At 46.0% G+C, this 25885-nt stretch overlaps 1 protein-coding gene across 1 annotated transcript in view; it reads right to left on the bottom strand.

Moving 5' to 3' along the window:
- The window catches only part of STAG3 (STAG3 cohesin complex component), a 35280-nt gene that overhangs the window by 6890 nt on the left and 2505 nt on the right, over positions 1–25885 (bottom strand). Inside the window, exons 3-29 of the mRNA XM_058680717.1 lie at positions 25011–25113; positions 23954–24070; positions 18739–18835; positions 17687–17763; positions 17189–17393; positions 16644–16795; positions 12644–12717; positions 11802–11925; positions 11273–11371; positions 11006–11085; positions 10578–10685; positions 10227–10341; positions 9997–10102; positions 9734–9837; positions 9419–9511; positions 9207–9296; positions 8476–8676; positions 8298–8368; positions 8112–8199; positions 7689–7769; positions 7520–7612; positions 7244–7412; positions 7013–7149; positions 5920–6021; positions 5397–5545; positions 4243–4371; positions 3979–4136 (exon numbers count right to left, since the gene is read on the bottom strand). Coding sequence (XP_058536700.1) covers positions 3979–4136; positions 4243–4371; positions 5397–5545; positions 5920–6021; positions 7013–7149; positions 7244–7412; positions 7520–7612; positions 7689–7769; positions 8112–8199; positions 8298–8368; positions 8476–8676; positions 9207–9296; positions 9419–9511; positions 9734–9837; positions 9997–10102; positions 10227–10341; positions 10578–10685; positions 11006–11085; positions 11273–11371; positions 11802–11925; positions 12644–12717; positions 16644–16795; positions 17189–17393; positions 17687–17763; positions 18739–18835; positions 23954–24070; positions 25011–25113 — 3122 coding nt within the window. The remainder of the gene's footprint in view (positions 1–3978; positions 4137–4242; positions 4372–5396; positions 5546–5919; positions 6022–7012; positions 7150–7243; positions 7413–7519; positions 7613–7688; positions 7770–8111; positions 8200–8297; positions 8369–8475; positions 8677–9206; positions 9297–9418; positions 9512–9733; positions 9838–9996; positions 10103–10226; positions 10342–10577; positions 10686–11005; positions 11086–11272; positions 11372–11801; positions 11926–12643; positions 12718–16643; positions 16796–17188; positions 17394–17686; positions 17764–18738; positions 18836–23953; positions 24071–25010; positions 25114–25885) is intronic.

The raw sequence follows: 25885 nt of genomic DNA, 5'->3' as shown, positions 1-25885 counted from the left end.
TGGTCGATAGGCTCAAAAAAAAAAGTACTCACTATTAGTCATTAGGGAAATGTAAATTTAAATCATAATGGGATACCATTTCAGTCAGTAGGAGAAAGGTAAAACACACACAACAATTACTAGTAAGGAAGTAGAGAAACTGAGGTTCCTGTATATAGCTAAAAGAATGATAAAAACGGGGCCCAGCGGCGTGGCCTAGTGGCTAAAATCCTCGCCTTGAACATCCCGGGATCCCATATGGGCGCCGGTTCTGATCCCGGCAGCTCCACTTCCCATCCAGCTCCCTGCTTGTGGCCTGGGAAAGCAGTCGAGGATGGCCCAATGCTTTGGGACCCTGCACCCGCGTGGGAGACCTGGAAGAGGTTCCTGGTTCCCGGCTTCGGATCGGCTGTTGCAGTCACCTGGGGAGTGATTCATCGGATGGAAGATCTTCCTGTCTGTCTCTCCTCCTCTCTGTAAATCAGACTTTGTAATAAAAATAAATAAATCTTTAAAAAAAAAAAGAATAATAAAGTGGTATAGACTTGGACCAGTAGGATCAACATCGTCAAAAATGTTCGTATTACTGAAAACAATATACAGATTCAATGTGATCCCAATCAAAATCCCAACAACATTCTTCCTGGAGTTCAAACAGATGATACAAAAATTCATCTGGGGGGCCCGGGGTCATGGCCTAGCGGCTAAAGTCCTCACCTTGAATGCCCTGGGATCCCATATGGACGCCGGTTCTAATCCCGGCAGCTCCACTTCCCATCCAGCTCCCTGCTTGTGGCCTGGGAAAGCAGTTGAGGATGGCCCAATGCATCGGGACACTGCACCCGCGTGGGAGACCTGGAAGAGGTTCCTGGTTCCCGGCTTCGGATCGGCGCAGCACCGGCCGTTGCGGCTCACTTGGGGAGTGAATCATCGGACAGAAGATCTTCCTCTCTGTCTCTCCTCCTCTGTGTATATATATCTGACTTTGTAACAAAAATAAATAAATCTTTAAAAAAAATTCATCTGGAAACACAAGAAACTATGAATATCTAAAGCTATCTTGAAGAATAAAAATTATGCTGGAAGAATCATGATTCCAGATTTCAAGACATACTGCAGGGCAGTAATAAAACAGTCTGGTACTGGTACAAAAACAGAGAATAAGACCAATGGAACAGGACAGAAGCCCTAGAAGTGAGCCCATCTGTGTATAGCCAACTAGTTAGTCTTCAGCGAGAGAACTGAAAACAACCAGGGAAAAAAGGCTGGTCTCTTCAACAAATGCTGTTGTGACAACTGGGTATCCACTTGCAGAAGAACCACCTCCATCTTTCACCTTATAAAAAAACACCAGCTCTAAGTGGATCAAGGACCTAAATCCGTACCCAGAAACCATCAAACTATAAGAAAGCATAGGAAGCACTCCACAAGATACAGGCATAAGCAAAGACTTAAGGAAGTCATCAAAAGCAGTCAAGGCCAAAACCAAAGTAAGAGGCTTCTGTACAACAAAATGATTAGCACAGCAGAGACAACCACAGGATGGGAGAGCTCTGCACACTACACAACAGACAGCAGGCTGATATTCAGAATTCACAAAGAGCTTCAGGAACAGCAAAATAATCCTGTGAAAAAAGGGGTGAGGAAAATGAGCAGGTATTTTTCAAAAGAATAAATTCACATGGTTAACAGACATATGAAAAATGCTCAGACTCCTTGGCTGCTAGAGAAATGCAAATAAAGACCATACTGAGGTTCCACCTAACTACCAGTGAAAATGACCTACAATACAGACATGATTAACAACTGTTGATGTGGATATGGAGGGAAAAAAGATCTCTTACTCCCCACTGTTAGTGGGAGTACAGACCAGTGCAGCCACTGCAGAAGTCAATATGGAGAGTGCTCAGACACTGAAAATTGATCTACCACATGATCTAGTTACTCCTGTAAAAATACCCAAATAAGGTGAAATTGGCATAAGAGAAAGAGACCTGCACCCTATAGTAACAGCAGCACAATCCATAATAATGAAGACATGGAAACAAACCAGATGCCCGTCAAAAGAGGAATGGATGAAGAAACTGGTAATGTACTCTGTGGAATACTACACAGCCATTAAAAAGAATGAAGTTCTAGCATCTGCAACAAAATGATCCCAACTGGAGACCATTATGCTCAGTAACATAAGCCAGTCCCAAAAGGAAAACTATCACATGATATAAAACAACCTTCATGCAAAACAAATAAATATATAGGTGAACAAGTATATACACGTATCCTCATAAAGTGCATAATGGAGACTAGCGTATCAGGAAGAGAAGATACGTTGCAGTATGCATCTCTGCTCCAGAGTAAAGAGGATCTCTAGTGAAGCAGTTAAACATACCTTGACAATGATGCTAGATTTTCTACCTTTGTCTACACCCACAATGCCAATGTGATGATGTACTTAAATAGCAGACTATTACCTTGTAACTCTTACTAGAGGACTATGCTACTGTAATAATAGGAGGAAAAATACTATGGTGGGAGGGGAAAATATGAAGGGAGAAAGGGGAGGGAGAGGAGGGGAATCCCTATTCCTGCAAAACTGTATCATGGAAAATAATACTAACAATAAAAAAATGTTTAAATAGCACAAGCACGTAGGAGTCAGTATGGTATTTCCTCACAAGGGTGAGAACAGGGTGAGCCTTCTGGTGCAGTGGTCAGGACAGCTCCTGGGACACCTGCCTCTCCTAGCAGCGACTGGGCTGCAGTCTCAGCTTTCTGCTAATGCACGTCCTGATAGCAGCAGCTGATGGCCCGGTGGTTGGCTCTGCACTTCCATGGGAGTCCTGGACTGAGCTCCTGGCTTCCAGGAGGTAAACCTGTGCATGGCAGTCCTTCTCTGTGCCTTTCTCAAACACTTCTAAAGATTCAAACAATCATTGTATGTTTCCATCCATATTAAATGTCTGGAATATGCAAATGCAGAGGTACATAGTAAACTGATGTCGGTGTGAAGGGCTGACAGCACAGGGAGTGACTGAAAGGTATGTGGTTTCTTCTGGAGTGACATCAAGGAAAAGTAGGTAGTGGTGTTAACTATACAACTTAAAATTCACAGAAACATTTCAAAAGAATGAATTTTATGATATGTGAGGATGTGCCAACAAAGCTGATATATAAAAAGTCACATTTGAAATGTTCACTAGAAAACATACACTAGCATGTTAAGCCACGAGGTCTACAAGGTCAACAGGACACTGAGAAAAAAGCAAACTGGGTAAATCATGCAAGGCAGGTGGGGATCTCAAAGTAAAAATCATGACAATTGTATCAAGAGCTCTAGAATTTGGAAAACAGAATAGAAGATGTCAAAGAGGATACCTTAAATGTATAATTTCTTAGTCCAATCTTTAGTTTTACCCATTTCTAGTAGATTTTCCATTGAGGTTTGCTGGCTAAACCTTTAAGAAAATACCCACAATGACAGCAGATAAATATTTCATGAACAGCTTAAGTCCGTAATTCCACTGTTGAACGTTTCCCTGCTATTGCCTACGCCGACAAAGAGCAGAAAGTTAGAACCGTTTCTCTTTCCTGTCTGATTTTAGGTGGTTGTTCTCTTGTGATGCTCATTGTTAACATGGCCGAGGGGTTCTTTTGCTCATCTTTTTAGGGAATGGCTCCTTCATGTTGCAATGTATAGTTTTAATTCAAACCCAATCATTTGAATTTTACCTTTCAGCACTTCCTATTCACTTGTCTTTTTCAACAAGTCCTTGTGATTCATTAAGAGATCACTCATGAGACACTGATCATAAGTACATTTTTGTAAATGTCCCTTTCAACACTGTTTTTGCTACATCTCATGAGCATTGCTATTCTTATTTTTATTGTCATCTCTTCAGCATTTCATGGGTCATGAAATATTTATCTGACACTTTGAAATGGCCAAAGACCATCCACCACTGACTGTGCAGTGGAACCTGTCGACAGCCAGCACTCTACCTTCAATGCGCCTCTTCTTGGGGTGGGGATGGCCCCGGGGGCTGGCCTCAGACACGCTCTCTGCCGGGCTGAGGGAGTGGCAGTAGGTGGAGACTGGACCCCAGGGATGCGCAGAAGTCTGGGAGACACGCTGCAGACACTTCTTCAGATAGGACAGTCTAAGGAAGGAATGGCAGGAAGGAGGAGCTCTGGGGCCAGTGGGGCCTCCACAGGCCATCATCCTCCCCAATTCACATCTCTCTCCCCTTCACCAACCCAACTTACAGCAACTGCTTGTCCTGATGGAACAGCCGGGGGGAAAATTCTGAGAGGAGTTCCAGGAATGCCAGATTTGGGGGCTGACTGGAGGAGCCAGCTGGAGGAAGCTCTGACAAGGAGAACTTGATGCCTTCCCTTGGTTGGGCAGAGTTATGTCAGGAAGACAGTGCTGTACCCGCTGTACCCTCCCCACCCCACCGCCCCTTCTAGTGCTGACGCATCCTATCCAAGTGGACCCACCTGCTGTTTCCAGCCTATTTATAACAGCACAATCTAACCAACAATCCACTTGACCACTACTAGTTTTTTTTTAAGGTAGGAGCCCCACCCAGTCTCCCACCCACCCCAGGTCCCATATGTAGGGCATGCTCCGAGGTTCTTGCTCAAGCGGTTTTGATAGTTCAACAGTTCTGAATTGCTGCCACTCTCACCACTCCAAGCACGATGCGCTGACCGCTACTTATAAAGCTTATTTTCAGGCCCACATCAATGGTCTGGTAGCTAACTCCTTGCCCTGCAACCACCAGGATCCCATATGGATGCCAGTTCATGTCCCGGCTGCAACACGTCCCATCCAGCTCCCTGCTTTTGGCCTGGGAAAGCAGGCGAGGATGGCCCAAAGCCTTGGGACCCTGCACACACGTGGGAGACCTGGAAGAAGCTCCTAGCTCCTGGTTTTGGATTGGCTTAGCTCTGGTGGTTGCAGCCACTTGGGGAGTGAACCAGCAGTCAGAAGATCCTTCTGTGTCTCCTTCTCTGTAAATCTGCCTTCCCAATGAAAAACAAGTAACACTTTTTAAAATTTTTCATTAAAGAGTAACAGAAACCTTCTACCTGCTGGTTCACTCCCCCAAATTCCTCCAACAGCCAGAGCTAGGCCTAAGAGGCTGGAACTACACCTGGGATCTCCCAAGGCTGGTGGCAGGAAACCAATGCCTGGGACATCCACTGTCTCCCAGGTGCATCAGCAGGAAGCTGTACTGAAAGCAGACAGCCCGGACTCAAAGTGACACTCCATTATCAGATGCATGTAACCCAAGCAGCAGCTTCTCTTTGTGACACAACACCTACCCTGACTGCTACTTTTTTATATGCTTATCCTCCTCCCAAGCCTCAGTCCCAGCACTCCCTAAAACGGCCTCTAACAATCCCTTCCTCACTTGTGTAGCATGACCACAAGGTCACGGTTCTGCAGCTGCTGGGGTCCAAAGCTCAAGGCAAACCTCCGGGCCAGGTCCCTCATCTCGCTGAAGGCTGGTGACTCACTCAGGCCCTGGGGCCCCTGTTCCTGCAGCAGTTCTGTGTAGAGCTGTGTCCAGGAGACATGGCATGTTTAGGAAAGCAAGGAGCAAGGCAGAGCTAAAAGAGCACAGTGTTTCTTTTTCTGCTCAAAAAACTCCAAAGGACTTGCGATATACCATCTACTTTCATACTTTCTTTGCTCCTAGACAAAGCCTTCATCCCTGTTTTGTAACAAGAGATTCAGTAACTGATGGAGACTGTAAGAGAACAAACTAAGAAATAAAGGTTCTGTATTATATCGCTATCAGATACACTAACAACCAAAATAATAAAGTTCTTGCTCTTGAGGATTTTACCTTCTATGTGGCTCAGGGTGGACAGAGAGGTGGACACTCCTGGGAGAGCATGTCACAGGGTTGGGGGCCTGGGGCACAGGAGTACCTGCTTGAGGCTCAGCAACAGGATTTGAGAACAGTGGCTTCGGTCCATCTGCCTTGCTCTAGTTAATGTTTCCTTGATGATGTCACCATAGTCATTGTAGAACTGAGGGAGCAGAAATGGAAAGGACTACATTCCACCAGAAAGAAATGCCTCTTCCTTCACATCTCCAATCATGACTCCTTCCCAAAGGCCTTAGGTAGGGAAGCACTGAGTAACTCAGACAAAGCTTATCTGCAGCCAACAGATGCAAAACCCAAGAGCAAAGCAGTTCAAAGAAAGAAAGAAGGGGAGAACCTCCCCGGAGAGCTCTTGGAGGAGTGGGAAGCCTGCCACCCTCACTACCACTGGCACAAACCTTTCACTACTCATGCTCCTCTACTCCCAAATGGAGGTGCTTTGGGAACATGAACCTCTTTTTTTAATATTTATTTATTTTTATCGGAAAGGAAGATCTTCTGTCTGATGAGTCACTCCCCAAGTGACTGCAACAGCTGGTGTTGTGCCAATTTGAAGCCAGGAGCTTCTTCCGGGTCTCGCATGCAAGTGCAGGGTCCCAGGCTTTGGGCCGTCCTCGACTGCTTTCCCAGGCCACAAGCAGGGAGCTGGATGGAAGCAGGGCTGCCAGGAAATGAACCGGGGCCCATATGGGATCCCGGCACATGTAAGGCAAGAACTTTATTCACTAGGCTACCACACTGGGCTCTGAACTTCCTTTCTAGTCCCTGCTGTGTTCCTGGAGCTGGAATGCAGCTCAGCACATGGCTAGTGTTCACACAGCAGAAATCAGTACAGCAGCAGGCTGAGGAAACCAGGGCCCACTCCAGGCATTCCATGAGGATGATGCCTTTTTTCCTTTCCCTTTTTCCGTTTTAAAGTTATCCAATTCCATACACTGAAGCTAGTTCCTTTCCATTGAATTTAACAGCTTTTCCTCCATAATCACTTACTTGCAAGTCTCTCTTCTTTGTCCCTTAATTCTAACTCCTCCCACTTTTTTAAGCCTGACACCTTCAGAACTGCCGCCTTCTTCATATTAATGCCATAAAATCTGAAGCCACAGCTATGCTAATAATTCTGTGGTATCTAACTGTACCTTATTGTAGTGTTTGAAAACATCTGAGGCTGCATCCATCTCCAGCACCCCATAGAGCAGCAGCTTGCAGAACCCAGCCAGCAGGCGGCGCCGTTGGTGCAGCTGCTCTATCTGTACATGATCCTCCTGGGAGTGACCTGGTCAAGAGAAGCACAGACTCAGGCCTCCTGCCCTAGGATGCCTGCCGAGCCAGGCCCAGCCCAAACCTCCACAGGCATGCAGCGTCTGTACCACTGCCCAGGTCTCCTGGCTGGCTGAAGACATGATCCATGAGGAAGCTGGCTAGCTCAGACTGCAGAGTAGCTTCAGGAAGAAAGACAAGGGGTTTAAGGAAATCACGTCCCCCGACAATCATCTGAGGGCTAAAGATGAGGAGTAGATCGCTTAGTAAGACAAAAGCCTGTTGGGAGGGAAAAAAAGGCTGTTCAGAAATGACAATATATGACCAACATAGAAATCATACAACCAGCTTCCCCTGTGGAAGGGAACACCTGTCCCCTTGCTCACCTGCTCCTGGATCTCGGGATCCACATCTGAGAGGCAGCTCTGGCAGAGCTCGCAGAAGGCCACCATCCTGCCCTTCAGACTCAGCAGCTGCTTCTGTGGAGACGGCAGTTTGAAGGAAGAAGGAACACAAAGGCCCCGTTTTTGTTTTTCCCCTCAGACCGATGCTCACCTGGGAAGTGCCTGATGCAGAAATGTGTGTCAGTGTCCAGAGAATGGAAAAATAGACAAGAGTCAAGGCCGGCAGAATCACCTGTAACAACGGCAGAAGGAGTCAAGAGAGGAGAGGTGGTTAGTGGGAGAAGAGGGGAGAGAGAAGAGACACAGGCAGGCACACACAAAAGCGGTGGAGAGGAGCCCCAATCCTCCTCTAGTCCAGACAATTTTCCAAACATTTCTTCCTTGTCCACTCTGCAAGACACCCTCAGTATGAGCGGTGAGCCCAGGAAGCCTCAGAGGACAGCTGCTCTCAGGAAGGGAGAGAGTGACCCCCCTTGATCTTCCTCACTGTGGCCATGCCACACCTGAGACCAGAACCACTTGGGACATGTGGCCACCTACAACACTGGCCTGTGAGCACAGCCCGTCCACTTGCCTGGTGTGGAACCTCTCCTGTGTCCATAGCCTTCCGGAGGAGTCGGTAGCACGGCTCATAGAGCTCCCAGCGAGTCAGGTCGTGAGCACTTTGGGGAGAGAAGGATACATTACACTGGGGCAAAGGGAGGGAACCAACTCCACCAATCCCAACAGCAGCAGAACAGGGGACAGCAGAGCTGCTTACTTATAAAAGGCAGAGAGGCGCTTCAGAGTGGCTGCCAGGCTATACACCTCATCCTCATCAAGGAAGGACGACTGAGGAACAAAGAAGGTTCCCTAGAACTCCCTGATCCCTGCGCTTCCGTTCTGTGACCCTCTCTCACCCCCAGACCCTTGAGGGGGTATCCTATCCTGGATCCCACCTGCAGCAGTTCGTCAAGCTCCTGCTGGAAGCGGTCTGTCAGCAGATCCATGAGTTGGCTACGGGCAAAGTCCACCCGGCTGAAGAACGTGAACTCGGGATTACAGAGCAGGTAGAGGGCATGAGCGACAGCCTCAAGCACTGCTGACTCTGTGTGCTTCACCACCACCTCTTGTAGCTGCTCTAAGAGCAGCTCCAGATGCTGAGGAAAGGAAAGCCACAGAAGAGAGCCGTGAGGAGGACAACTTTTCTGGACGGAAGAACTGGAAAATGAAGAAGAGGAGCTAAAAGAAGTACACTTTGCGGGCCAGCTGAGGCCTAACAGGCACTGGCAACCTCTACGGGCACCTGTTCTAGTCCCAGCTGCTCTACTTCAAGCTTCCTGTTAACGGCCTGGGAAAGCAGAAGATGGCCCACGTCCTTGGACTGCTGTACCCACACAGGAAAACTGGAAGACATCCCTTGCTCGAGCTTTGGCCACTGCAGCCATTTGAAGAGAAAACCAAAACATGGAAGCTCTCTATCCATCCTCCTCTCTGAAACTCTTTCAAGTAAATTTTTTTTAAAAAGCAGAAGAAAAAGAATTACACCTCAAGGATATGATGCCTACAAAAGAAAAGGTTCATTGATTTTTCAGGAATGCAGGTTCCTAAAAGAAGCTGACAGGGGCAGTAGAACGGTCCTAGCAGGGAGGTCGTACGGTGTAGCAGATACACCTCTGTGTCCTCTCACCCTCTCCAGGCGCCTGGTGCAGTAGATGCTGAGGTCAAAATAACTGAGAAGCTGGAGCAGGGGAGTGACTTTCTCTGCGTCCGCTGAGAACTGTGACAACCAAAAGGGAGACCTCAGCTGCTGATATACTGCTAATCCAGCCCAACTCCCTCCCTGGGGCCATTTCCTTCCTCCTGCTCAGGCCCTGACCCTGTAGAGTGGGGCTGTTTTACCTTGGCCAGGAGCTGAGGCAGCAGAGGGATGAGGTGTTCTGTCAACTTCACCTTGTCATCAGCCTGGAGCTTACGCTCTTTCGCCGTCAGGCCCTGGAGAGAGGCATTTGGGAGGAGCAACGTATGGTGACTTACTGTGCATCCTTCCCCCCATGATCCTATCTATCCAATGAGCAAGAGAGAATGTAGTAGCTCCCTCTGAATTTTCTGGAGATGAGATTCTTCAGAGGGGAAGGCACCTAATCCAGCATTATAGGCTGCAGTGAACAACACACATCTGGCTCCAATAGTGCTCACTTGTCCTTCACGTCATACCTTCTTTCCACTGACCCGCCCCACAGGTGGGAGACCCTCGGAAGCCTGCCGGGCACTGGACACAAGGATTTCTATCAGCGTACTCTCCTGCACGTCGCCTAGACCTGGGGAGAGGGCAGGGAAGAAAGATCAGAAACAGAAATCACAGACTAGGCCCACTATGCCCAGTGTCACCTCTGCTGCCTTTTACAAGTCAGCCAGGCAATCCAGGAGGTTCAAGGATCCCAAGGCCTTCATCCCCAGGGAGGTGACAAGGTACACACTTTGGTCCTTCTCCAGCAGCAGGCTTGTTAAAGTCTCCCAGTCCTTCAGGTGGGACCCTGCACAGTCCCACAGGCTGTCCACTAAGTAGGTAGCATGGTCATGAAGCTGTCAAAGAGGGTTCGCAGTGAGTTATTGATACCAAACACAACTACCCTCACCCCACAGTGCCCTCCTCCACCCTCCTCACTCTTAGGTCCCACACAATAGCCAGACACCCTGCCCATGTCACCTCACTCTCCACAAAGAAAGACAGCAAAAGATGGAAGAAAGTCCTCTGGGCACGTGGACTTCGGTGTCGTTCTCTGACGTTCAGCTGGCTCACCTCACACTCAGGGTAGAAGAGCCTGGTGGAGTGGACAGAGAAAGGGTACAGCACAGGAGGCAACAGGAGTGCAGTATCACCATGGAGGAAAGCAACGGTTCAAGGGGAGAAAGATGGAATAAAACAGGGTGTAGCGCCAAGAGAGGAAAGACACATCAAGTGAGACTTTTCTAAGGCTGGGGAGTCTCTGGCAGGACAACAGCATATGAGGGAAATGGCAGGTGGTGCTACAGCAGCACACAGCAGGAGCCCACTCACTTCCAGTAGAGGAACTCCCCAGCAGCAGAGGCCAGGGCTCGGTTGGAGGCGTACACAACAGGGTAGATGCTCTCACAGTCCGCGTCTGTCAGGATCCCCTCCATGTTCCTGCCGAGAGACAGGGAGAGTAAGTGTGTGCGGGTGGACGCCTTGTCCAGCACAACCAGGGTTAGAAGCAAAAAGAGACAAAGTCAACAAGGATATAACTTACAAAGAACTTTCAAAGAATGGAAGACAAAGGAGTACAGAATTACAGAAGACAGAAAAAATGTTCATTAAGATCTTGCAACTCAGAAATGTCCTCTTCCAACCTGCGTGTGTAAGCAAAAATCAACTCATGAAAGGCAGAGAAAAGACTGGTCCAGAAAGTAAGAGAAAAGAACTCTAATGGAAGCATGAAACTGCTCACTTCACTTCCCATGACTCACTTAAGGATCAGTATTAGCAATCTGACGGCCTCCACAGCCACATCGTACTCTCTGTCCATGACCATGGAAACCATCCGGTCCTACGGGAAGGAAGACATACTCAGTATCGCACTGCACACTCCAAAACTTCTTTTTTGGATGTGACAGATGATGAAGGTCAAGATTTAGGCACAGAGCTGTGATGGGTAAAGTTACGTCAGAGCAGCAGAATGGGAAGACACTGGGTCGGAAATGGGAGCGACAGAAGGAGCCATGGTGCGGCTTCACCTTGAAGCGGCTGGTGAAGAGCTCCAGGCGCACGGTCAGATCCCGGCTGCTGTACAGCCCCTTCAGCGCCTTCAGGCACTTCAGACGCACTTCGCGGTGCTGTTGAGAAGAACAGAATGGAAATGTAACCGACTGCTCCTCCACTCACCACACGTGCCCCTGGACCACACAGATGCCTTTTTTGAGCCTGGTGTCCTCTTACTCCAAATACAGAAAGGTCACAACAGAATTCCACAATCACAATGTAAGAAAAACCTCCTGGTTCCCACCACGGTGCTTGTTTTAGCAACCTGTAAATAATCTTTTTGCTTTTGCCTAGGAAAAGGTTTCTCCCTGTTACCTCAAGTTTTGAGGCATTCTCTTCTGGAGACATCTTTCTCTGTTATCCTACTCTCCCCGGCACTAACAAAGTCTCAGGGTTCAAAACTTTGAAGAGCTGGTGATGGGTCACCAAGTAAAATTCCTAGGTGTCCTGGGGCAGGCAAGAGGACAAGGTAAGCAGTGACTAAGGAGATGACACAACTCCCACCTTATCATGCAGGGTCCAGCCAATGTACTTTAAGTAACTGTCAGTGAGAAAAGAAGCACTGTAGGTCTGCATCCAACACCCAATCTCCTCGATGCAGATAGCACGGATCTCAGGAAGGACATCCCTAGAGAGAGACACCGACTTCCCATCACCTTCCCTCTCACAGAAGCAACAGCATACACCATGCCTTTCATTTCCGCCTCCCCACATAACACAGTATTCATAAATGTTTTCTTTCTGTAACCAGCCCACACAAACAGGTGAATCTGTTGTATAATCTCATCTTCCATGAACCTCTCAAAAACTGATTTTGAAAGTTCGTTTAATGGTTACTAAACTGTGTGTATATTTTAATTCCACTTCAAGAAAAGATTAAATCTGAAAGGTCTGAAAAGGCATAAAGTTGGAATGCAAGTGAGAAACAACTTCAGATACTCTAGCTTAATTCTACTAGCTCTTTTGAACATACAAAACCCCCTGTCTCTTAGCACAAGAAAAGCAGGCTGTGCTAGGAAGTGGCTGGCCAGCGTTCTGGCTGCCTGTGTCTTCTCAAACCTCTATTCCCAGAAATTGGTAAAACAGAAGCAAGTCAACCACAAAATAGACTAGGAAATATTTAGCAATGCCTTATCATCTTAACTGATGATTAATTTATCAGTTACCTACCTACAGGATGCTTTGTAGATGGGGTAAGTTAAACCTTATTAATTAGAAACATTTGATGTTCGAGGTTCTGTCCCAGCTGCATTAGCTCTGGAACTACCCCAGAAACTCAAGGTAAGAAGGGAACCTTGTCACATCTGTGGTCTGACTGCTTCAAAGAGCAAAGCTCACCAACTCACCTGTACCGATGCACAAAGACACCCCTGAAGAGGGCGTTCATCATCCCCTCAATGTCCTCTTGGTGTTCCTGCAGCTGGAGGACAGGGAAGTAGAGGTTAATTTCATTTGCACCCCAATAGCTAAGACTACAAAGATACAGAAAGACAACTTCCACCTGCTTCCTATATACAAGATCCAGCACAAACCCCTGGTATCCTAAGTCCTTTCGAAATTTCTAATTCTACAAAAAAGCTGAATGCTCAACGAATGTCCAAGGTTTCTGCTTGGGAAAGGTAACATTCTATTGTTGTATAATTATTCTAACTAACCAGAAGCTCTAGCTAGTAGTTACACGTTTGACTAATGGTAACTGGGAAAACAGATTGAGGAGAGAACACACATCTGAGAGCTCTCCCCATTCACTACGTCAGTCCCAAATGCCGACAGCAGCTGAGCTTGGACGAGAAAGCTAGAAGCTGGGAACCTAATCCCCATTTCCCTCATGGGGAATTACGAGTCACCACTGCTGGTGAGGACCTCCCACAGCCTGGACTGGCGGGAAGCTGGGCTCAGCAGCCACAGGCAAGCGTCAAATTCAAACACTCAATATGGGACATGGACATCCTACTTAACTACACAGCCAAATGCCCATCTCAGGGACAGCACTGCGGTGTAGCCAGTTAAGCTGCTGCTTGGCATCCCACATGGGCCTGGTTCAAGTCTTGGCCCATTTGGGGAGCTCCACTTGTGATCCAGGTTCCTGCTAATGGCTTGGAAAGCATCAAAGGATGGCCCAAGTGCTTAGGGTCCTGCATCCACTTGGAAGACTCAGAAGAAGCTCCAAACTCCTGGTTTTAGCCTGGCCCATTCCAATCACCGTGGCTATTTGGAGAGTGACCAAGTGGATACGATAATTCTCTGCCTAACTTCGCCTTTTTATTTATTTATCGAAAAGCCAGATTTTATAGATGGAAGGGTAGACAGAAACATTTTTGGCCACTTCACTCCCCAGGAGGCTGCAATGGCTGGAGCTGAGCCAATCCAAAGCCAAGGAGCTGGGAGCTTTTTCCAGGTCTCCTGTGCAGATGCAGCGTCTCAAGGCTTTGGGCCATCCTTTTCTGTATTCCAGGCCACAGGCAGAGAGCTGGAAGGGAATTGGAGCAGCTGGGACATGAACCAATGCCCATATGGGATCCTGGCATTTGGAAGGCGAGGATTTAGCCACTAGGTTACTGTGCTGGACCCAAATCTTTTTTTTAAAATGCCTATCTCAGAATTGTTTCTAGATAAAAACAGCAGTTTGACAGACAGGCAGCAAACAAACTAACCCAACAACAAGAATAAATGAGTGCTTCTCAGTGGGGGCAGTTTTGTCCCGAAAGAGTATTCAGCAATATCTGAAGATACTTTGGATTGTTGCAAACAAGGCAGCAGGATACTACTGGAATCCAGTAGAGGGAAACCAAAGATGCCACTAAGCATCCTACATGTAGGCCAGGACAGCATACCCAGGCCAACAGGTCCACTGCTGAGAAGCCATGGATTAAATGAACAGCAGATACCAAGGAAGTAAAATTATAAGAACTGATCCCATCTTAAAAAAAGATTTACTTATTTGAAACAGAAAGAATAAAGGAGGGAGGGAGAGCGGCAGAGACCAAAATCCTCCATCCATTGGTCCACTCCCTAGACTGTCGGGACATCTGGGGTTAGGCCACTTGGCACCCGTAAGGATGTCCCTTTGCAGGCAGTTCTTCTCACTATGCCGCAATGCTGGTTCCCCACACCCACATACTCAGCTGAACAATATACTGAAAGAAAGTGGGAAAAGGGGGCAAACAACGCATACAAACTTGTAAGAGACTGAAACACAACAACCAAACACAAGGCACAGCCCTTAATTAGATCCTGGTTGGGATTACCCAGATACAAAAGGCATTTAGGAGGTAAATGGGGAAATTTAAATTTGAATTATAATTTTAAAATACCAGTATTATAATTAATCTTTTCGGATATGAAAATAGTGTTGAGGTGATGCAGTAGCAAACCAAGTCTATAATTCACTATAAAGTAGCTATAAATTATGTGAATTATGGTCAGATATTAAACTCAGACAATGAGGATATGATATTCATTACACCACTGTCTTTTTCTGAATCTTTTAAAATTTCCAGATCTGGGGCCCAGGCATAATGGCCTAGTGGCTGAAGTCCTTGCCTTGAATGCACTGGGACCCTGTATGGGCACTTGTTCTAATCCGCTTCCCTTGCAGCTCCCTGCTTGTGGCCTGGGAAAGCAGTCGAAGATGGCCCAAAGCCTTAGGACCTGCATCTGTGTGGGAGACCTGGAGGAGGTTCCTGGCTCCTGGCTTCAGATCAGCACAGTACCAGCCATTGCGGCCACTTGGGGAGTGAATCATCAGACAGAGGATCTTCCTCTTTGTCTCTCCTGCTCTGTGTCTGACTTTACAATAAAAATAAATAAATCTTTTAAAAAATTTTCCAGATTTGAAAGAAAAGAATGAAATGGAAAAAAAGGGGGGGTTGAGGAGAAGATGGTCATCTGTACCAAATTCTATAGAAAATCTGGAAAAGGGAGATTAAGGAAAGTCACTGGCTACAGAAATCAGGAATTCACTGGTTTGAAAAATAAAGGTTTCAAAGGAAGATGAGAGAAGCTAAATGGCAAAAAGGATTTAGTACGTGGGACACTAAGCAAGTAAAGAGCTACTTCCTGAAAAGGAGACCTGAGGTTGGCAAGAGTCCCCACGCCACATGTGCCCACTGGCTGCTGCCCCAGCCCTCACCAAAGATCTGTTCAGTGTTAAAGGATTATTGGGAAACTGTCCATCTCCCTCCTTTTCTTCTATTTTCACTGTCCGATAAGTGTCCAGAATCTTAAATTATGTAGTCTCCTCTCATCTGAAGTTTTGTTTTTCGCAGTTTCAGTAACCTACAATACAATCAGCTGAAGTCCAAATATATGTAGAGGATAATATATTTTCACAGAGATCACACCCATGTAACTTTTGTTATAGTATATTGTATATACTTGTGCTATTTTGTTGTTTCTATTATTATTAATCTACTGTGCCTAATTTAATCTTTATCATAGCTATGTATATATAGGAAAAACATAACACAGGCTGTGCATCCCTAAGCCTAACGTCTGAAATGCTTCAAAATAGGAATTTTGAGTGGAAGAGTGTCAGCTGCCACTGGGGAACAGAAATAAAGTACATCAGACTCATGTAGACAATGCTTAAAGTTCACATCACATATGGGATGGTGTCACAGGTGGTAGGTTTAAGACCCAATGTTGGCCCCCCTTTGGTAGTCTTAAGTTGAAAAGAAAGCAAATAGCTACTATAGGCCAGACTGGGAAATTTACTTATTATCTCATTTGAACTCACAAAATGTGGATTTATCCCCCTTTCTAAAGGAAAGGAAATAAGTTTAGAGAAGTTACATGAAGCTAGGGAGTGAGCCACTAACTGGAACAAAGCAAAGGTAGAATGACTGGAAGGCCTCGCACCCCCATCCTCTGAACATGACCTCCTTTGTCAGTAGTTGGCTTTTAGGCCTCCTGTAGTGACTTGTACACTCTACACTTAACAGGAAAGTCAAAACTAAGTTCTCTGAATGTCACCAGGGCATGACAAACTGTAAGGCAGAAAAACAGAAACTGCACAAAGTGAAAACACAACGAGGCCTAAAGGCACTCTGAGTTAGACAAGACTTACTGAGCCCACACTTCAGAAATGTGAGCACACGATGGCCAGACAGGCCTACAAAAGTGCTGCCATTTGTCTTTCTTCTTCTCTGTATATCTGACTTTCCAATTAAAAAAAAAAAAATCTTTCAAAAAAAAAAAAAAAGGCTGCCAGATTTCATTATCCACAACGTGAAAGGATGCTTGGGGCCCATGTGTTACTGAGAAAGGCACTGGGGCTGGATAAGATGGTCTGTGGCAGAAGCGGTGGAAGCAGGCAGCGAGGGAAGAACAAGCAGCTTGGCTCACTTCTTTGCGCTTCTCCAGCAGGCTCTCCAGGCGTTCAGGCGACCTCTGCCCTGGACCCTTGTTGCGTTCGGCATCATACTGACGCTGGTTGTTGTCTTTGTGCAGACTCAACTGGAGGGCAACTCTTACCAGGGAGGTCATCAGCTTCATAGCTTTGAGTCAGGAAAAAAAAAAAAGGAAATCATTACTTAAATCAGCAGGAAAAACTTATGTCCAAAACATAAATGGAAAGAGGCAGTGAAAAATGAAAGCTACAGCAGGGTGACCTAGAATTCTGGACCATCCTGAAATGGATTCCCACAGCCCAACAACTTTTCTGGTCTTCTCTTAACCCTCTGTATATCCCAAGGGTGCTATACAAGAAAGCTGCTAAGCTGGAATTTACTACCATCATGATCCACCCCTTTTCACAATCTAACATTGGGGTTTGAATTCCAAATGTGTACTGTGAGGTACAGACACAGGCAGGAACAATAACCACCGCTGGAGAAGCGGTAGATCCCACTGATCCCTAGAAGACCCATGGGGTAAAAATGAGTGCTCACCAGCCAGGGTGCTAGTATGACGGAAGGCGCGGACTTGGGAGTCCGAGAGGCCCGTGAGTATGGAGATGAGGTTGTCCATAGGGAAGCCATCATAGAGGAGACTGTACTGGCACTGGTAGACCAATGCCTTCACGAACTCACAGAAGCTTCCGTGGAACCGCTTCCATGATGGACCTGGCGCGGTCAGGGGATACTCCCCCGAGTCCTATAGAAGGGTTTACAAAACGATGAGCAAGTTATGACCAGGACCACAAACACAGAGGAACCTGGAGAGCAAAACCCACAGTAAATATGTTGTATTTATTTAGTAAAAATGTTATACCTCATTTCCTACTATTCTCCCTAATTCTAGAGGCATATTCAGATAATGTGAGTCCCATTTAGCCCCCACAATTGAGCTCTTCCTCCCAACAGCACATTTCCCATAAACAGAAAGAACAGGATAATGGGCCTTGTGTTCTAAAGAGGGGCAAGATGATCCTGGTCTTCCTCCTCCACCTCATTAAACTGCTCCGTTAGATGTCGGATCATCTCTGAATTGGACATCTTCTTGAACATCTCTGGGGTCACGATGCCTGAAGGAGGAAGCAGAAAGGACAGTTATAAAGAAACCCACCAGACACTCTTGAGATCATTTTCAGAAAAAACTGAAGAGGCGCGAAGGAACATCCTGAAAGGAGCCTAGGTGTAGAATCAGCGGATTCAAATCCTAGCTCTAGGTCTACCCAGTCTTTCTGGGTAACCATATGGCAACCAAAACCATCAAGCAATGGAAAATTGTAGTTTAAAAAGTACTTAATAAAAATAAATAAAACTATGATTTTTAGAAAACTGGATTCATAATAAAACTTTGAGACTTGCTGCCTGAATGAATTCAACCATGACATTTAGAGATGTGGAGCACGACAGCTTCCCAGGAGTAGTGGGTAGATACTGAGAAACAGTAATATGATTTCATCCAGAAAGATATAAGGGAATGTGATGGGCCAATTTCAAGTTTGTAAATAGCATGATCACCACATAAGCCTGATTATTTTTCCCCCAAAGGGTTTTATACCAACAGTTTTCGATGAAATCACTTATCTTATTTATTAGTCAAAAATGTAGAGGTCAGCGCTGTGGTGCAGCAAGTTAAGTTGCTGCTTACAACACCAGCATCTCAGATCAAATCACTTCAAGTCCTGGCTGCTCCACGTCTGCTCCAGCTCCCTGTTAACACACCTGGGACAGCAGTGGATGACAGTTCAACTACCTGAGACCCTGACACCCACAGGAGACCCCGATGGAGCTCCTGGCCACTGGCTGCAGCCTGGCCCCACTCTGGTCACTGTGGTCATTTGGGCAGTGAGCCAGCAGATGAAAGTTTTTCTCGGTCATGTTGCCCTTCAAATAAAATCAATCTTTAAAAATATGTAGCTAAATAAGTAAAAGTTTTCTTATGCTTTACTATCTTTCCTTTAAGGAAGTACTTAATTCTACTCATGTAAATGGAGGAAAAGTTTCACAACACAGGAGCAGAAGGCTGAAGACGCCAAGGAAGAGTTCCTCACCTTTACATCCACAAGATCTGATGAAAAAGTTGATGAGCTCCAGGAATCCTGACTCCTGGTCTTCCTTGTAGCTCTCTAGCCATTCGTCCACCAAAGACTAGGGGAAAAAAATGTGGATTATTTTTACTTTGAGAAACAAAACAGAATAAAAGTCTATAATTCTCCTGATGGAAACATCTAAATTTATGACTTGCCCAGCTAGCTTGATTGGTAGAGCATGAAATAAAGAAAATTTTCAATGAAAATGTTAACTCTTTTAACATGAATTAGAATGAAAAGTAGAAATCCACATACAACAAATTTGAGATAGAATACCAGAAGGCATGCAAGAAGAATGTTGTCCTGAGGGTTCATAAAATTCCAGAGATCCTCAGAGCAACCACTGGCCTGCACGATCTGTGGCTGGGAGCAGGCCTGGTTGGGGAGCTAAGGGGACACCCCAGCTGGGTTGCGGTTCCCCCTGGTGAGTGCAAGAGCCTGATTGGGGCAGCAATCTGGGTTGGACATGACTGCAGCATCTCAGCATGGGCGTGGACTGCTTCTGGGGTGTGCCAGACTTGGATACACTCCAGCACCTGCTGGTGCTCACAAGAGCCAGGGTGGGTGTAGGACACGCCGAGTTTAGTCTCGGCACCCACTGAACCACATGAGAGCTGGGTCTGGGGACAGACCAGGCATGGCTTGGCTGTAGCATCCAACAGTAAGAACTGGAAATGGATGAGGGTTGGGCAATAAAAATAAACAAACATTAAAAAAAAAAAAAAAACCTTAGTGTTGGGAGGAGGGGGGAAAAGGAGCTCTTCTTCTAGAATTCCTCACTATAGTTAGCCCTCTGGTGTGGATCTGAAACTCTGATGCAAACCATCACACTGATTACATTAACATCTAGCAGAGAATTTTGTCAAAAGAGATTCTCAAGTTTCCGCAAACAAGTGCCAAAGCAAATGTAGGTTTCTCAAAAATCCACCTTCACCTAGGCCCCAAGAATGACAACATAAATTTTTAAAGGTTTAGTTTTATTGAAAAGGCAGATCAGATTTATGGAGAGAAGGAGAAACAGAAAGATGTCCCATCCACTGGCTCTCTCCCCGGATGGCTGCAATGGCCAGAGCTGAGCTGATCTGAAGCCAGGAGCCAGGAGCTTCCTCCAGCTCTCATGTTGGTGCAGGATCCCAAGGTTTTGGGCCACCCTCTACTGTTTTCCCAGGCCACAAGCAGGGAGTTGGATAGGAAATAGAACATCTGGGGCACAAATATGTACTCATATAGGATCCTGGCATGTGGAAGGCGAGGATTTAGCCATTGAGCCATCATGCTGGGTCCCCAACATAACTCTAGTAAAACAAAGAAATAAAGTACGAAAGTAAGAATGGGGAGGCAGGATTGCACTGACAAAGAATTCAGACATTGAAATTATTACAAAACAATCAAATTTTAAAACAAGTCTAGGAACTGGCACTTTGGGCTCAACAGGATCATTCTCAGCTAACAAACGCCAGCATCCCATATGGGCACCAGTTCTGTGTCCCGGCTGCTCCACTCCCCATCCAGCTCCCTGCATGGGCCTGGGAAAGCAGTACAGGAGGGCTCAAGTTCTCCAACAACTGTGGCCATCTGGGGAATGAATTAGCACATGGAGGATCTTCCTACCTATCCTCCTCTCTGTAAATCTGCTTTTCCAATGAAAATAAATAAATCTTAATTTTACAACTCTAATGCTGACATAATTAAGTTGCTTTCTGCAACATCAACATTCCACAAGAGCACCGATTTGAGTTCTGGCCACTTAAATCCAGCTCCCTGCTAATGACCTGGGAAAAGCAGTGGAGGACGGTCCCAGAGTTCGTGCCCTTTCTAACCCGTGTTATAGACACAGATGAATCTCCTGGCTTCAGCCTGGCCCAGTCCCTGGTTGATGTGGCTACCTAGGGAGTGAAACAATAGATGGAAATCCCTCTCCACAACATTTTCAAATAAATAAAATAAAATTTTTTTGAAGCAGCAAAAAGAGTAGGTAGAAAGCAATGGAAGAATCTAGTGTAGTGAAGAAAAAAATATTAATATTTTAAATTAGAAAAAACTTTCAAAAACATAAAAGATTCTTCTAAGGAAGCAAAACCTGAAATTTTGTTAATAAACCTCTACCTAAAGAAACTATTAAAGGATAAACTGTGGACAGAATGAGTCTATAAAAAAGATGTGAAATTCAAGAAAAATTGTGGAAAAAGAGAATGATAAAAAAATATATAGGTAATTATTAGGGCCAACACTGTGGTACACCAGGCTAATCAGCCATCTGCAGCAGGTACCCTATGTGGGCATCAATTTGAGTCTGGGCTGCTCCATTTCCAATGCAGCTCCCTGCTAATGCACCTGGGAAAGCAGCAGTTATGAGGATGACCCAAGGGTCGGGCCCCTGCCGCCCATGCAGGAGACCCACATCAAACTCCTGTTCCTGGGCCCAGTGGCGTGGCCTAGTGGCTAAAGTCCTCGCCTTGAAAGCCCCGGGATCCCATATGGGCGCCGGTTCTAATCCCGGTAGCTCCACTTCCCATTCAGCTCCCTGCTTGTGGCCTGAGAAGGCAGTCGAGGACGGCCCAAAGATTTGGGACCCTGCACCCACATGGGAGACCCGCAAGAGGTTCCTGGCTCCTGGCTTCAGATCGGCGCAGCACCAGCCGTTGCAGCTCACTTGGGGAGTAATTCATTGGACGGAAGATCTTCTTCTCTGTCTCTCCTCCTCTCTGTATATCTGACTTTGTAATAAAAATAAATCAATCTTAAAAAAAACAAACCTCCTGCTCCTGACTTCGACTTGGCCCAGCTCTGGTCTTGCCACGATCTGAGGAGTAAACCAGCAGGTGGAAGCTCTCTCCCTCTTTCTCTCTGTAATGCTTTATTTTTAAAATTTTTTTAAAGATTTATTTTTTTTTTTCTGAAAAAAGCAGATCAGATTTAAAGAAAGGAGGCAAAAAGATTTTTCAGCCGCTGGTTCATTCCCCAAATGACTGCAATGGCTGGAGCGGAACAGAGTCAATCCAAAGTCATAAGCCTCCTCCAGGTCTCCCAAGCAGGTACAAGGTCCCAAAGTTTGGGCCGTCCTTCACTGCTTTCCCAGGCCACAAGCAGGGAGCTGGATGGGAAGTGAAGCAGCCAGGACACAAATCAGCCCCCAAATCGGATGCTAGCACTTTGCAAAGGGAGTATTAGCCAACAGAGCCATTGCACTGGGTCCTGTAACTCTTTAAAAAAAAATTTTCATGTCACTGCAGTGTATCACTCTGAGCCTCCGCCTGCAACACCAGCATTCCACACAGGTGTGTGTCCCAGCTGCCCCACTTCTCCAGCTCCCTGCTAATGGCCCGGGACAGCAGCAGAGGACAGTCCCAGGGCTTCTACCCTGCACCTATGTGTGAGACCAGGAGAAGCTTGAGATCATACAACTCCTGGCTGCTGTGGCTTTCTGGTGAGTGAACCAGCACATGAAAGATTTGTCTCTCCTTCCCTCTTTGTAATGCTGCCTTTCAAAAAATAGGAAATATTTTAAAAATATAGAATCAGGGCCCGATGCAGTAGCCTGGTGGCTGAAGTTCCCACCTTGCATGCACCTGAATCCCGTATGGGTGCCTGTTCATATCCTGGCTGCTTTAATTTCCTTCCAGCTCCCTGTTTGTGGCCTGGGAAAGCAGTCGAGGACGGCCCAAAGCCTTGGGAGAACAGAAGAAGCTCCTGACTCCTATCTTAAGACTAGCTCAGTTCTGGCCGTTGTGACTACTTGGGGAGTGAACCAACAGGATCTGTGACTCTCCTCCTCTCTGTATATCTGGCTTTCCAATAAAAATTAACCTTTAAAAATTTTTTTCTAAAAATCATAAAATTTATACGTTACACACAAATCTACATTAAAACAGACAAAATGAGTGAACCTCAAACTATGCTAAGTCGCAGCAGGCCAAATGATTATACATTAAGAAACATATCTGGGGCCCAGTGCGATAGCCTAGTGGCTAAAGTTCTAGCCTTGCATGCACGTGCCAGGATCTCATATGGGCGCTGCTTCGTGTGTCCCAGCAGCCCCACTTCCCACTTGGTTCCATATTTGTGGCCTGGGAAAGCAGTGAAGGATGGCCTAAAGCCTTGGGACCCTGCACCCACACGGGAGACCCAGAAGAAGCTCCTGGCTCCTGATCAGCTCAGCTCCAGCCAACATGGCCACTTGGGGAGAGGGTGAGCAATGGAAGATCTTTCTGTCTCTCCTCCTCTCTGTATATCTGACTTTCCAATAAAAATAAAGTCTTCAAAAAAGAAAAACAATCTGTATAACACTATAATGAAGACCAGAGAATGATTAACACAAAATTCACTCTAGCAATTTTCCCTAAGACTTTGTTGTAAGATGGACAGAAAAAAAAATACCAGGGGTCATTACAGCACTGCCAATGGTTCATTAATTGGGGGGGGAATGAAGATCTAGGTGGTTATTTTTTAAATTACATGTAAGTTTAATACACATGCATACTAGCTATGCAAAGAATCGTAAAGAAAATGTGGGAAGGCAATCAAAAGGATTGGGTATGTCAACATGGAATTACAAAATGACAAGAGTAAATGAGCCAGCCACAACCAGATCCAAGCCTTCTAGATCATTTAACCCTCTCGCCTTCTCCATCAATGAAGAAAAGGCAGAACTGCTCCAATCCTATGACACCTGTAGGGAAAGAATACTCTGGGCCCGGTGCAGTGGCTCTATGGATAAATTACTCATCTTGCAAGCACTGGATTCTCATATGGGCACAGGCTCCTGTCCCGGCTGCTCTACTCCCCATCCAGCTTCCTGCTATGGCCTGGGAAAGCAGCAGAGGATGGCCCAAAGCCTCGGGACCCTGCACCCACGTGCCAGACCCAGAAGCTCCTGGCTTCAGACTGACTGGGCTCCAGCCATTGTGGCCACTTCGGAAGTGAACCAGCAGATGGAAGATCTTCCTTTCTGTCTCTTTTACTCCATGAATCTTATCTGCTTTTCCTATAAAAATAAATTTTTTAAAAAAAGGAATATTCCGATCCAATGACTCCCTATGTTATTCCAGAGCTCTGATCGATCAGTTGATACAAGTGTGATCAGTAAAATGTCCACAAGTTTGTAGACACTCATCCTTATTTCCCACTCACAAAGGGCAAGACAGCATCAAGAGACAGAAGTGTGACACTGCTTTACCTGCATATCACCTCTGGCAGCTTTCACAGCATCAAAGAGATCATTGGCTGGTGGTTGTGACACTTTCTGACCACGACCACGAACCACATAGGACCCCTTCTTTGGATGTTTGGCTACCTATCAGCAGTGCAATAAAAATAAAACAAAAAAAGAGTAAAATTAGGAGAAAGTGAAAGTAGTGTTATCACATTAACAGATGTAAGCTGCTAATTCCATAGCAGATACTGTTATAAACTCGAATCTGAAATAACTGATTTTTAGGTTATGATGAATGTGAGTAATCCCAAATTCTTTTTAAAAACTCCTTGAAAGGCAGATGATCAACAAAGCAACCCACATCCCATTTGGGAGTGCCTGGTTCAAGTTTCTCCTGCTCCACTTTCAACTCATATTCTTGCCAATGAGAATCTGAGGAAAAAAATAGATCAAATAACTGCCTGTGGGAAACCAGAGTTGCAGGCTCCTGGCTGTGGCCTAGCCCAGCCCTAGCACAGGCATCTGGGAGTGAATCAGTAAGTGAAAGATCTCTACCTCCAAATGAAAATTAAATGCATAAAGGTCGCTGAGGGGGGAGTATTTGCTGCAGCAATGAAGACACTGCTTGGGATGCCCACATCCACACAGAAGTGTAAACTCGGGTCCTGGCTCCGACTGGGACTCTGGTTTTCCGCTAACGTACAGCCTGGGAGGCAGCAGGTGACGGTTTGGGTCCCTACCACCCAGCTGACATGCTTGGAGTGTACTTGCACCCCTACCACCTGCAGCCCCACAGTTTCCAATTTCTGGCTTCAGTCTGACCCAGTTCTGGCTGTTGTGGACATTTGGGAATGAACCAGCTAATAGAGAGAAACTGGGTCTCTCTGATGCACAATTTTTAAAAACTTTTAAATACTTTGGATCCCATCCCATCTCTACATTCTAATTCTTCTCAAAATTTTTTTTTTCCTACAACTGTCCTTTAACACACTAAATATCGTCCTTTCACTAACGTATCACTTGAACCTCTTCTGTGTTCTGCCACTTTGAGATCACGTTCAAAAACAAGAAATGGACTCACTGGAGTCAGTCGGAGTGGTCGCTTTGCTGCTCTCTTCTTCACAGTGCGTCTCAGACTGTCTTCAAAATCACTACCTTCATCAGTTGACAAAGAGTCACTGCTCCTATGATGGGGTATGGTTCTCTTTAAATACAAACTTATTCCTTTCATCTAAACTGTAATTTTTAATTTCTCTTTCTCCAGCTATACTCTATTTCCATGAAGAAAACTGAGATTTTAAGAAAGATGATTAGAGACCAGTGCTGTGGTGTTATTGGGTTCAGTCCCATTTGGGCACCAGTTCAAGTCCTGGCTACTCCACTTTCAATCCAGCTCCTTAACGAATCTGGGAAAGCAGCTTAAGATGGCCCAAGGCACTGGGGAAGAAGCTCCTCCCTCCTGCAGACCAAGTATTGTGGGCATCTGGGGAGTGAAGCTGTAGATGGAAACCCCTCTCCTGGTCTCTCACTCTGCCTTTCAAAAAATAAAATCAATCCTTAGAAGAGATCACTGTTACTGGAAAGTAGGAACAATTTTTTTTTTTCAAAAAAAAGTGAATTTATTTGAAAGGCAGATTTAGAGAAGGAGACAGAGACAGGTCTTTTATTCCCTGGTTTACTCCCCAGATAGCCACATGGGCCACAGCTAAGCTGAGAGCAAGGAACTTCCTCCAAGGCTAGGATGCAGGAACTCAAGGACTTGGGCCATCCTCTGCTTTCCCAAGCCATAAGCAGGCAGCTGGGCTGGAAGTAGAGTAGCCAGGACTGGAACTGGCACCCTTTGGGGATGCCAGCACCACAAGGTAGAGGATCAGCCTACTGAGCCAGCCCCAGTAGGAATAATCTTAAAAGAAAACTTTCATTTGGCAGCAAAAGAGACGAAGTATGAGGAACTGG

This window comes from Ochotona princeps, chromosome 24 (genome assembly GCF_030435755.1).
Source record: "Ochotona princeps isolate mOchPri1 chromosome 24, mOchPri1.hap1, whole genome shotgun sequence".
Taxonomy (NCBI): Eukaryota; Metazoa; Chordata; class Mammalia; order Lagomorpha; family Ochotonidae; genus Ochotona; species Ochotona princeps.
This window is presented reverse-complemented; position numbering and strand designations above follow the sequence as displayed.